The 13,504-nt window shown below is 37.3% G+C and overlaps 1 protein-coding gene across 2 annotated transcripts; it reads right to left on the reverse strand.

Moving 5' to 3' along the window:
* Nucleotides 1-6,373, reverse strand: si:ch211-199g17.9 (uncharacterized protein LOC108180085 homolog). 2 transcript variants are annotated; one of them, XM_053613076.1, is made up of 10 exons: nucleotides 5,089-6,373; nucleotides 4,928-4,975; nucleotides 4,433-4,492; nucleotides 4,201-4,275; nucleotides 4,047-4,094; nucleotides 3,766-3,820; nucleotides 2,408-2,497; nucleotides 2,222-2,285; nucleotides 444-510; nucleotides 1-314 (listed from the first exon to the last, which is right to left on the reverse strand). In XM_053613076.1, the coding sequence occupies exons 1-10, from the start codon at nucleotides 5,099-5,101 to the stop codon at nucleotides 187-189; spliced, it is 648 nt and encodes a 215-aa protein (XP_053469051.1). In that variant the 5' UTR covers nucleotides 5,102-6,373; the 3' UTR covers nucleotides 1-186. The 2 variants fall into 2 exon arrangements, with proteins under 2 accessions (XP_053469051.1, XP_053469052.1); XM_053613077.1 differs by lacking the exon at nucleotides 2,408-2,497.
* Between the last annotated feature and the right edge of the window lie 7,131 nt (nucleotides 6,374-13,504).

The raw sequence follows: 13,504 nt of genomic DNA on the forward strand, positions 1-13,504 counted from the left end.
TGGTTTTGTACCTTTTACTTTTTATTCACTTGTGCTCATTGGCATGTGAACAACAAGAGAGGAAAAAATAAATAAACCAGTGTACTGATAAACCTTTCTGTAATGTTAGTACAGTCTGTACAGCTTTACTGAGTAAGTAACACATTTTCTGAGAAGATGTGTGGCTATTTCTTCATGAACACTCTCTCAGGTATGTGAAACATGTAAAAAAGATTCACCATGCAGCTGTGTCATAGCATCCTGATGCATGTTTGTGCTCTGGGCATTACTCAGCTCTTCCTGTAAATTTGCCACCTGCTCCACCTTTTGCTTCTCTACATCAGAATTCACAGAGACACATATATCACATAAAATATAACTAATTAAAAGAGGGTGACATTTTGTATCAACTGCACCTAAAATTCATTCACACACTGTACTGTAGGTTACATAAATTTACATACCAGCTTTCAGCAACTGTTCTGTGGCGTATTCAGCAGATTGTATCTCAGTAGGGATTCTCTCTGGAGTCTGAGGAAGATGAAAGAATATAGAGGCAAAAATTTTAAAACATCAGCAACCATATAATAATTTACAACCCGAATTATGAAAAAGTTGGGACAGTATGGAAAATGCAAAAAAACAAGAGTCATTTGAAAATTCAATTCACTATATTGAAAACACATTATTAACACAATATTTGATGTTTTACTTTGTGAAATTAATTTATTTATGAAAATATACACTCATTACAAATCTGATGACCACAATACACTCCAAAAAAGTTAGGACAGTCAACTGTTTACCACTGTGTACCGTCACCTTTTCTTTTAATAACACTTATTAAATGTTTGGGTGCTGAGTGAAGAAACCAGTTGGTTAAGTTTAGCAAATGGAATTTTCCCCCATTCATCCATTATGCATTTCATCAGCTGCACAACTGTACAGGGCCTTCGTTGCCTTATTTTGTGCTTCATAATGCACCACACATTCTCAGTCGGAGACAGGTTAGGACTGCAGGCAGGTCATGCTAGCACCCGCACTCTCTGCTTATGCAACCATGCACTTGTAATCCGGGCAGAATGTGGTTTGGTGTTGTCCTGCTCCGGATGGCAGCATATGTTGCTCCAAAATGTGTACATATCTTTCTGTATTAATGGTGCCCTCACAGATGTGCAAGTTACCCATGCCATGAGCACTGAGACACCCCCATACCATGACAGATGCTGGCTTTTGGACTGGACGCTGATAACAGCTTGGATGGTCCTTTCCTCTTTGGCCCGGAGAACATGATGGCTGTTTTGTCCAAAAACTATTTGAAATGTTGACTGGTAAGACCACAAAACACGATTCCACTGTGCTATTGTCCATCTCAGATTAGACCGAGCCCAGAGAAGTAAGTGACGCTTCTGGACAGTGTTGATGTATGGTTTCTGCTTTACATAGTAAAACCTTAACTTGCATCTATGGATGCAGCGGCGAATGGTGTTGAGTGACAAAAGTTTACCAAAGTGTTCCCGAGCCCATGTCAGGATATCCATTACAGACTCTTACATTACATTATGACGGTTTTTAAGACAGTGACGTCTGAGGGCTCGGAGATCACGCATATTCAGAAGTGGTTTACGGCCTTGCCCTTTACTCAGAGATTTGACCGGATTCCTGGAATCTTTTCATTATATTGTGCACTGTAGAAAGTGAAATGCCCAAAATCCTATCAATTTGTCTTTGGGGAATGTTGTTCTCAAAGAGTTGGGTTACTCACTGATGCATCTGTTGGCGAGCCTTGACCCATCCTTGCTCTTGAAGGACTCTGCCTTTTTTGGAGGCTCCTTATATACTATAATTAGACGATTGCCTCACCTGTTTCACATCACCTTCTTATTTCAACTTGTCACATCACTATTAGTCCTAAATTGCCCCTGTCGCAACTTTTTCAAGCATACTGCATGCATCAATTTCAAAATAAACGTTTATCTTCTAAAAAACTATGCAGTTGATTAGTTAAAACATCAAATACCTTGTCTTTATACATTTATATATTTGTTTAAATACAAGTACAGTACATTTACAAATGACTCTTTGTTTTTTATTAGCATTTTTCATACTGTCCGGAATTGGGGTTATCCTGAAGTATGCCCAATGTGTATCTTGTCTAGACTGTATAAGGAATATACAAGTAAAGAACATTAGGCTTGAGAGTGTAATGTTTCTATTTGTCTGTTCTTTAGAGTCTACTTACAAACAAAGTGCAGAAATTCTTATGCTGTCCAATCAGCTGCTGCAGTTGATTTTCAAACTTCATCCTAGGAGAGTATTGGCTACAATCAATGTCCTGTGCAGCTACAGAGTAGCTCTGGAATCACTTATACAGATTTTTAACATTTTTAACAAAATGTGTTAAATAATTCAGAATACAAAGCAATACCGAATTTTCCTGTGTCTCAGTTTGGTTTCCTGAATCTGACAGCTGTACTGTTGTACAAGTTCCTCTTTCTGTTGTTTCAGTTCAGACTGCCTGCATGTACATGGCTGGGATATTACTACAGTAAAACATCTAACAGCTGTCATTATGAGTAATAATTTAATAACAGGCCCTTCCAAAGTTCTATGTGCAAACATCATTGTGTTAGTCCGACAGGTGGTGTGTGAGTAATACACTGAACACAAACAAGCTGTTGAAGATTCAAGGACAGTAACAGCATCTACAAACTCTCAATAGGATAAACACCACTATTTTGACTGTTAAAATATAACATTGTTAATGGCTTGCAGAGCAGATCATTTGTGCTGTAAGGGTCACCGATTAAACTTGAGCATGTGAAGCCGTCTGGTAGTCCATTCTTTTTTTCCCATTCTACTCTTCAGCATCCCTTATTAAGGTAATGAGTGCTGATATTACCTGGTTCACTTTGCTCCTCAGTCTAAAACAATGCTTTTTATCCAAGGGTTTGAGATATTTATTCTAATAAAGCATCAAACAACGTACAAAAATTTGTCCTTGTCCTTTCCCATCAGCTGCTAAAATCTTCTTCACTTTACCGGTCCCAGTGTTAGAAGCTCTTAAGTGGCTAAAAGAAGGTTGTGGGACTGGGATCAGAATTTGTTTTCTAGTGACGTAACAGTGCACCAAGGCTTAAGTCCACAAGCACACAAATGGCTAAGCTCCTAAGTAAAAAGGATGGTTTGATGGCTCTCTGTCAATTCAGAGAGATGCTCATCAATTATGGGCATCTATGAGGTTACATATACAGAGCTGGGTAGTTAACACTCCTCCAAACCCAACTAATTAGTCTAATTAGTCAGCTGCGATTGTTAAGCAGCAAATGTTTGCTCTCATGTAATAAAGATGTAGATAGCATGCAGGAATTGGCAAGTAACATCTCAAATTAGAAATGGAAAAACTGGGCTTGGAGTATATTGTAATATTGTAAGTTGCAGGCAAAATCTCCAACAATGCAGGATAATAATCTACATATTAATACTTGGCTTTCAGAGCTGGAGTATAGAAAAATACTGACTAACTAACTTTTAAAATTTAGACTGGAAAGTAAATCTGAAGCAAGATATCTGAAACAGAAAAAGAAATCCTTGGAGTAAAGGTTGGTCGTAGTGCCTACAAACCACTGCCCAGTTTGAAAAATCAGCTGTTTTAATGCATGGTTAGAACTACAATATATTGGCCATGAAGGAGTTTAGTCAACACCACTGGATTTAAGCATAAATAAATATGATAGGCTAAAAATATAACAAATGTATGTGTTTTGCGTGTACTCATTTACTCACTTCTGTGACTCTTGTTCTAAGTCCTCCAATTTGAACTGAAGAGATCTGCATGTCTCTATGATAACATATGAATATGAAAATTTATATTTTGTATAATTGTCATACAAACACATTTTCCAGGAATATCAATTTTAACTAAGGGCAGTACCACACACAATCTTTACCATTATAATTTTATGCACATGGACTAGGTACATCATATGCATAGGCTACTGAATAGCTAGTGGACATTGTTTATGGCTGCAAGGGTGCTTGGACATGGTTCAGACAGTTTACTGTACCTTCTTTTTCACTCAAAATTCCCTGTAACTGTAAGATCTCAGCAGTCACTGTGAAAGCAGAACATAAATCGGTCATGTGTATTGGTAATACAACTTTATTTGGGCATATTCTAAAATATTCCATTAGTCTGAAAATGTATACAACGTTACTTACATGCATTGTCTTCATCACGTAAAGTGCTACACAGCGAAAGGGCCTCCTTCACCTCCTCTTCAAGGACTAGCTTGACTGCCAGTGGAAGTGATACATGAAAGGGTACGAGGTTGCTTCTTTTAGACCGAAACACTAAAAGGAATGCTTATACAATACATCTGCCCCATCAACTTCTGCCAGGAGGTGCTAGTCTTGGGTGAAAGAATAATGTTTTAAGTGTATGTAAACTGACCTTCTTGTAACTTTCTGAGTTTGCTTAACAGCTCTTCTATTTTCAGGTCTTTCTCCCTGTCTGTTAGAACAAATGTAAGAATTATATTATGAATTTCCTGAGAAATACAGCTATCTTTAATATCACACAAATACAGCATACAGTTCATAATAAAAAACAAACATTGCAGCATGTTGTGATTCAGGTTACTGGATTTTAATGATAGACACAGATAGTTGACAGTTTATTAGGCACAGCTACCTTATTCGTGGTGTTGTTTTGGGGGGTAATAGTGGTGGTGGTGGTGGTGAATACTTAGGCACTGTATGGTAGGTTTACCTAATAAAATGGTCAAGTAGTTTAGATACCTATTAAAACTGTCAAGTGAGTGTATGATATAGTAATATGCGTATACATTTACTGATGTATAGACATTTGTCTTTATACTAATGTAGAAATGACTTCCCAAAGTGTTCACTTGCTGGCTGATATTATCCTGATCAAAATACAACTTACCAGGAGCCTGTGGAAACCTGAAGACATCTTCAACATTGAAGGATGACTCTAAGAAAAGATTTGATATATTATAGTACTTTAAACTAGCACTTTAAAGTTTTTAACCTGTAGAGCTGGCTAACCAACTTGCTAAGTCTCGTATTTTTTTTGCCTAGACTTACCAACTACGCTCATTTCCTTCTTAGATATAAATACAGATATCTAAATAATTTATCAAGTAAATGTATAAGTTGTTGTTAGCTCAGCTAGTGGGTGAGAAAATACTTTGTTAGCTAGCTTAGCCCAAATTTAAAGAATGTGTCGGTTGGTATGTTATACAACGGACACCAACTGCCTCCTCGCGCGCGCGCGCAGAAAAAAAATAAATATTTTAAACCGTGCTTTGAACTATGAAGGAAATTTGCGTGAAGTTCTACATATCGGTTTAAAAAAATGCAAATATAGCAACGTTTTAGGAACTGACAGAGGGGTATACACCACTGATATCTACAAGTGCTTTTCGTGGTAATACCAGCAGGGAGGTATTATTGCGTCGTTTCCGGGAACAGTTCTTTCTGAGTTCACGTTAACAGGGATTAGTCCTTGGTTAAAGCGTTAAGGTTAATCCCCCTGTTCAATACTCTAGTGTCTAGAAGTACAAGGAAACCTTCATATAAGCGTATACTACACCCTTGAACATCTGGTGGAGCCATTTGATATTATATTTAATGGGTATTAGCACCATCTTATGGTAAAATAGCGTACCACCAGCAGTAACACCACAGAATAATTTGCTCTACATGGTATCCCAGGTGTGGTTATTCGGTTCATATATTTATATAATTAGTTATTCGGTTCGCAGTGACAACTCACCTGTGGACTCAGGTTATATTTCAGTCAACTGAAGAGGTTAAAAAAACAAACAAACAAAAAAAGGGATAGTTTTCTTATTCTCAGAAAGTCCTGTAAGCGCCGTCTAGTGACCAAAACACTAAGCAAAGTGAAAAATGACATGCAGAACAATGACATGCAGTACAGTACATTCACCGTCCACTTTATTAGGAACAGCTTTCCTGTATGATTTCCTGCCTTCCCTGCTGAAAAAAATAACAATGGAAACCAGAAAGTCTAATAATTTCCACTACCTTACAAAGCATCAGCTGTTAACCATTAAAACCATTACCAAATATAGTTTCCATTATGTAGTAGGACATATTAAGGACGTAGGTCCTTAACGGTTTCCACTAGACATAACATGCTACCAATAAAAGGCAACAAATTGCCAGCAGAGGCCCACAGGGACCATTACAGTTTCCAGTCAAACTAAAACAATTCCCATTACAAATTCGATGAGCGTTGTGCAGGTGTTCCTAATAAAGTAGACGGTGAATATATAACTGCAGCGGATATACAAACCCAGACTATTTTTGTTTTATTCACAAAGGTAACGCCATCACATAAACCTGTTTTCAGGAACAACAGCTAATCAATCAATCAATCAATCAGTATTTGAAATTTTTATAGAATGGAAAAAAAAAACCCCTGAAGAAAGCCTAGGTCTTTCCTATTTATTTGTCAGAGGTCTCCTTCAAAAGAGGTCTAATTTTCTAAAACTTCAACTAGAGAACTATTTCTAGTACTCATTCATTATTAAATTCTTGCACTATTCGTGCACCATACCTTAGATGTCACATGGGTATGATCTCATGCATTACATGATGGTGAAAAGAGTACTTATCTGTAACCTCTCATGAATGTCATTGCTGAAAGACAGCAACTTTAACAGAAAGGTTTAACAATTATGTTAGTGTCACTAAAATACTGCTTTCAGTAGAACATAAATAACTTAGTTTTTCCTCAGTTTCTCAGTTCAAACTGGAAAATGTATTACCACCAAACAACACAAATAACATTTACTATTTGTTTAATTTTATTTTCATTCATTTTATTTATTATTTTTATTTTATTAAAAAAAAAAAACCCAACATGGCTTTCCACATAATGCATGTTAAACAAAATAGGATTCAATTCGAATAAGCAGAACCTATACAAAGTCAGACTGACTGATGCTGCTCGACTGACCTGGAAACTCAAAACAGGTAATATTTACATACAAACAAGTCATACTTACAAACAATCACAAAACTTTACCTAGAACTGCATGGGTAACTCAATCATGGAAAATACAACCTTTAATAATGAAATGGTTGAAGTAACAGTAAAACATTACAGCAGGGCTAAACAGTGACCACTGCATTAAAAACAAACAAACAAACAAAAAAAAACCTTATGTCAGCTACTTGCTTAAAGAGCAACAAACTGAATATGTGCTGAAGCTGCAATTGTGACAGAATCTGATCTATAATATCATGGACATGCTACGTTCTACTCGGATGTTTTTTTACAGAAGATGTGTGCATTCATATATTACCCTTTTTGCATTTTTGTTCCTAATATGCACTCTTGGGTCTTTAAGGGGGTCTATACAAAAGAGGAATCGTGCATTATCAGGGACTGATGTTCAGCACTATGCCATGAGCTATAACATTTCAGAACTATGCTAATATAATTATATAGTATATGCAATATCAAAACAGGTATAAAACATTTTCAAAAATAATAAACAATTATTTGTGTAAACATATTCAAGAAAAACGGTACTGTTTATTACAGTGAGTCAAAAGATGTTCAGATGTTTGACATCACATGCTGGCGGACACATCTAGTGAGCAGTAAATATCTGCATCACAACTTCACAGCACTTTTGAATACGGTATTTTGAATAAAGTAGATTTACAGGCTCTTAAATTACAGGTGCCCACTGCCATCTACTGGACAAAACTTTACAGAACAGGATTAAAATGGAAAGGATTAATCACTCAGATCTTATCTTCTGTTTTTTTTTTTGTTTTGTTTTTTTGCACACAAAACATGCATGTGTCCCATTGCAATGCAAACATTCTTGATGTTGTTTTCTATTTCTGAAAAGCCAGGATCTGAAATGAAAACAGTTAAATTATCTGCTGGGTGTGTGTGCATGGGTAACATTTTCACCTCATATTTCCAAACTTCTGGTGATGCAAAAATCCTGTGTCCTTGCTTGAGGAACAAAATTTATGCTCCTTAAACAAGGTACGTTCTAAGTATGACCTATGATCTGTTTCCATCAGCAATTCCCAAGCACTACCACCAGATGGTTGCCTCATCATTGTGAGTTGAAGACAGTTCTCTTCTTTGGAGAATCACCAGTCTGCTACTAACAGACACTTTTCCCATGAACTAATTACAGTGCAGATGTCAAAGATACCTTTTAATTTGTTTTCTCCTTTTAGTGAAAGCAATCACTAGGGTACAACTGTATGTTTTGGGGTGTTTGTGTTCTGGAGTGCAAGTCTGGTCTCTTGAAGTTGTGTACTTTTGAAAAAGTGCATCATTATCTATGTATGTGCTCATTCAATTTCAGGAGCCATTGTTGCTGTTACAAGGGGCATTCTGTCCACAAACATAGGCCCCTCACTCAGCAAAAGGCTTACCTTAAACACAGGTTCTGAAAGACTAACTTGTTTTTTTATTTGCCTTCTTACGACTGACAGGAGGCTTTCCAGTAGCTCCATTTTCAACGCAGTCTACTGTCATTCCTGCAAATCCTGCTCACCATGTCAGTGGGATGTTGTCATCTCTGGGAACAAGAATGAGTCAAACAACGACACCTCATCAAATTGAAATTTAAAGTCTGAAATTACAATTACCTGGGGTCATTCTGATCCTTTTCCGTAGTGCTTTCTGATTTAGTCTCCTTTCGTCAGTTGACCCACAATTTAACATTTTCATACCTAAAGAAAGAGATTAACATAATGCATTACTGACAACAAACAAACAAACAAAGGAAACAGAACCAGACACGGAACCATGACTAAAGGCTAGCTTAAAGAACGTCACATGGGTGGGCAATCTTATCCGGAAAGGGTCGGTGTGGTGCAGGTTTTCATTCCAACCAAGCAGGAGGCACACCTGATTCCACCTGTTTAATCAGTTGATCTTGGCTTGCAATAGACTCAGGTGTGGCTTCTGCTTGATTGGAATGAAAACCTGCACCCACACCGGCCCTTTCCGGATAAGATTGCCCACCCCTGGTTTAGCAGGTAGAGGAGTAATTCATCCATGAGTTTTTTTTGTGGGACTCTAAACAAACAAGTGCTGTATGAACTGTTATGCAATGACGTGATCCAAAATACCTTCTAGTGCCTCGATCTGCTGTACTTACTCAAGTGGAAATCTTGCTCCAGCACCTCATTAAAAAGACATGCAGATAATCTCCTCACCTACGAAACAGCATGTTTTTTATGTACAGCAACTGTTTAATGCAAGGAATGCTTAATTCAAAATGTCAGTAGAAGTTAGTAGTGGTAATTGTGATAATGATTCCTTTAATATAAGCTTCTCAAAGGATCTCTGGGCTATTTAAATTTTGTTTACTGAATAATGAACATGTTTAGAAGTAAAAGGAACTTCTCACTACACAAATGTAACAGGAAGCCTAAAACTAAGTGATACCTCCATTTGTCCTCTGCCTTCGTGCTGGTCCAGCTGCATGGCTGTAGTCTCCAGGTTTTGGATTGCACTAGGGCACTGTGAGAGGTGGGGATACTGAAAATTCTGCGAACACAAGTGACTTTCATTCCTCACTGAAAATGTTTGTTAAAGAATATTTAAGAGTCTTTGTTTTCAACCAGAAGTAGTGGTCACTTTGGGTCACACCCATGTGCAATAATGTGAAAGCCACTCTGTTTCAACAATGATGTAGATCTCTAGATCAAATCTCGCTGCTTTTAATTTATGCAGTGACTACAGATGAGTTGAACTAACCAAAATATCAAATAAGCCAAAATACTTCTGGTCAGCTTGGTCTGGTTTACATTCTATCACGACTTCTAAACAATACTGAAAACATTAGGCCACAACTCACAATGTAACTGATTTGGTGCAGAGGACTAATCAAGTGGTGGATGATGTCACTCTTTAACACCTTCAGAGAACATGGTTGGCACAGGTAGCAGCAGGGTGGTGGATCTCCAGCTACACTTTGGCACTTGATAACAGCATGTAGACCTGTCAGAAAAAAAGTCACCACACACAAAAAAATATTCTGGTGAGTCTTTACCACTAGCAGCGATGTCTTGTCAAGTTGAAAAGAACTATTTTTAATAATAAAAAAAAGAGGGGGGAAAAACCCCAGATACCTGATGTACATTTTATTTAAGTGAAAAAATCTAAACTTTCACTGCTTTGCAGTTTGTCCCTCATTTCAAGTCATTTTAATGAGAACATTTGTTTAGGTAACGTGTGCACGGTGCCCTGAAATGGACTGGCCTCCCATCTAGGGTGTATTCCTGCTTCACACCCAGAGTTCCTGGGATAGGCTCGGGATCCACTGTGACCCTGATCAGGATAAAGCAGTTACTGAAATTGAGCGAGTGTTTATTGAGGTACTTACCAATCAGAGGCTGTGTGCCACTGTAATTTTCTGGAAAGTCTTCACAGTGCTTTGGCAGTGGGACAATATGTTCTTCTGAATGGTCCTGAAGTTGCTGATATTGACCCGTGCTTTCATACATGAACAAAGTGTCATCAGCTGTGAAAGGCTGTGGATGTTGCAAGTCCTCATGTCCAACTATAAAATATACAAAGCACATACAATCATGAGCTGGTAATGTGAGGTTTGTGTGCAAAGCCATGTACATAGCAAAAAATACTACCTTTTCTATTATGCAGCACCCAATCTGTGTCTCTGAATGGTTCTTCACTGGTAAGATAATCATTGATCTGCCATTGATCTTCATTCCAAATGATTGCTGGAGTGTGGGCTCCAGTGCTCATTGGATTCAAGGTGGTGAGATGATCCTGAATACTTTCCTGACCTTTAATATGCTCAGGGATTGGTTTCTGGGTAATGGTCACTGTCAGAGAATTGTTTTGGCACTGGACTACATGCTTATATTTGAGTTTGGTGATCTGTACTATGGTAGATAAGGGTGATTCGGTGCTAAGGCATTTCAATGTGTTAATGCCATTTTCCCAGCTCTTGACAGTTTTATCTTTATGCAGAGTGACATTTTGCGTCAAGTCTCCGATGGGATTCCCTCTTTGAAATGCCCCTGCTGCAGGGACTGAGCTGAAGGCTGTGGCTGGACTTATATTGGAAATACAATTTGGAAGTGGGTATCCAGGTAGACTTGGAGGTCTAACTTGGATTGCAGTTCTTGCTGGACTCTGTGCTGTAGTGTTTGGTTGTTTGTTTATCTGCTTCACCTGAGAAAGTACTGAGAAGAACAGAAAAAAGTGACACAGTAGTGAAGGAATGAAAGACAGACAGAAGTGTAGCAGTGAAAAGGAAGGAGAACTTAAAATCAGGATGCATAAGCGTGCGTGAAATAAAACAAAAACAAAAAAACAGATTCAAATAGGATGGGAGACAGATGGTAAATTTCAAGTAGCACAGAAGAATTTTTTACTTCATGGATCCAATTATACTTCTAGACATTCAGGTTTTCCTGGCAGTGACATAGCTGGTGTGTTCCATGAACATTTATTTATTTATTTTTTTATTATTTTTTTTGTGAACATAGTGCACAAAGGAACCCAGTACTGGCCCTGAAAACCACTGATCTAAAACATAGATAATACAAAGATACAAAGGACAGACCATCTAATACAGGCTGTGAGATCATCTCCTTGTAGATATCCTCATGCAGATGTAGCACCTTAAGAGAGGAAGAAAAAAAAATATCACAGGGACATAGGAATACAGAGTCATGATGCAAGCAGTCCCATGCTTTAAAAAGTCTTCCAAATACAAAGCTTTACCTGTACATTTCCTGTTCCTTCCTTTTTCTCTATAAGTTTTGCCAGCTTCAACAGATGCCAAGCCTGAGGAGCCAGATCTGTGTCAGCTCCTAACTCATATGTGTGACATGATTTCTAATAGGTAAAAGCACACACACATGCACACACACGCACACACACACACACACACACACACACACACACACACACACACACAGTGTTGTAATTAAATTTTACCTTGCAACACCATAGCAATGCTGCCTATGCTTATAATAAAATTTGAGATGGCTGAGTGATAATCAAAAGCTTTCTACATGTTACTTAATTATCTATTCTTCTTTCAGAATTTCTCTCTCACACACACACAAAACTGCATAAATGCATTATAACATTACAACATAAACATAAAGACTGGTTCTAGACATAGATTTAGCATTACCAAGTAGGTTCTTGGCCTTCATTCATAGCCAAGAGGGTCATGACTAAAGCTTGTAAACCAGGTCTTCTACCTTTTTTATTTTTTTTTTTATTTTTTTTTTAACAGTTGGCTGTAATTTGAGGTGTATTCCTCTCTTTTACAGTGACTTACGATATAGTTGTATCTGTGAAGACTCCCCATAATGTGGGTCTTGATGTCTGTTATATTGACTCTGAGAACACAGACCTCACACAGGTACACTGGAGGCTTAGTGCCTGTGAATAACTCAGTTACAGAACTAAGACCTGAAAAATGAACCACAGAAGATAACTACGTACAGACACGTTTCATATAATTCCAACAGAACAAATGTAAAACATTATAAAGTAGCAATGCATCAGGAGAACATCAGTACCTATAATAGGCTGTACTCGGTTTGGGTTGCTTAGGTATGAATGCATGGATTTAAAGAGATGACTCTGGAACCCTAGACAAAGAAATAATCATCAACACACTGACCGATCTAAATGTATGATATGACAAAACTATTGACCAATTATGCGGCACTACATGGATTTATTTATATATGTATGTGCATGTATTTCTTTATAGTGACCAAATGAAGCAGTTTTATCATTTGGTTGGTTCACACAAGGAAAATAACTCTTTCCACATTTATTTATTTATTTATTTATTAAAGCCCTTTCAGAGATTATGGGTTTTTTTTGTGTTTTTTTTTTTTTAGAAGAAGAACGTAAATATTTCCAAACAAGTTGAAGTTAGGGTAGTGTGTGGGACCATTATTATTATTATTATTATTATTATTATTATTATTATTACTTTTAAGCTCTGTTAATACACACCAATTGAAACACCCTACAAACTGTATGTGTTTCTGTGAGAACAAGAACTCAGCTCACCTTGGTCAGACTGCATCATTTACTGGGCAAAATCACAAAAAAAAACACTTAAATTACTCAATCAAAAGGAACAGGCACAATTTTCTTCTGAAAGAACTGAGAGCCATGTTGTTTAACCAGGTTAATTAAATCACTCTAAAGTTAGTTTTATTGTAGATAGTCGCTTTGTTTACAGAAAATACAGATTTACACAGAGAATAATGCTCACCACTTGTTTGAAAAGTGAAAAAGAGAGACTACACCACTTAGTACAATGCATTTACTTCAACATTATATATAACGTGCATACAGAAAAGGGGGAGGGGGAACAACCCCTTTAGCCTTCGTTAAAAAAGACTGCTATTTCAGAAAATAAAAGTCAGAAATGTGAGTAGCTAGCTAGTTAAGTTTTTACCTGGACCTGTCAAAAAGCCAAAC

The sequence above is a fragment of the Ictalurus furcatus genome, chromosome 24 (genome assembly GCF_023375685.1).
Source record: "Ictalurus furcatus strain D&B chromosome 24, Billie_1.0, whole genome shotgun sequence".
Lineage (NCBI taxonomy): Eukaryota > Metazoa > Chordata > Actinopteri > Siluriformes > Ictaluridae > Ictalurus > Ictalurus furcatus.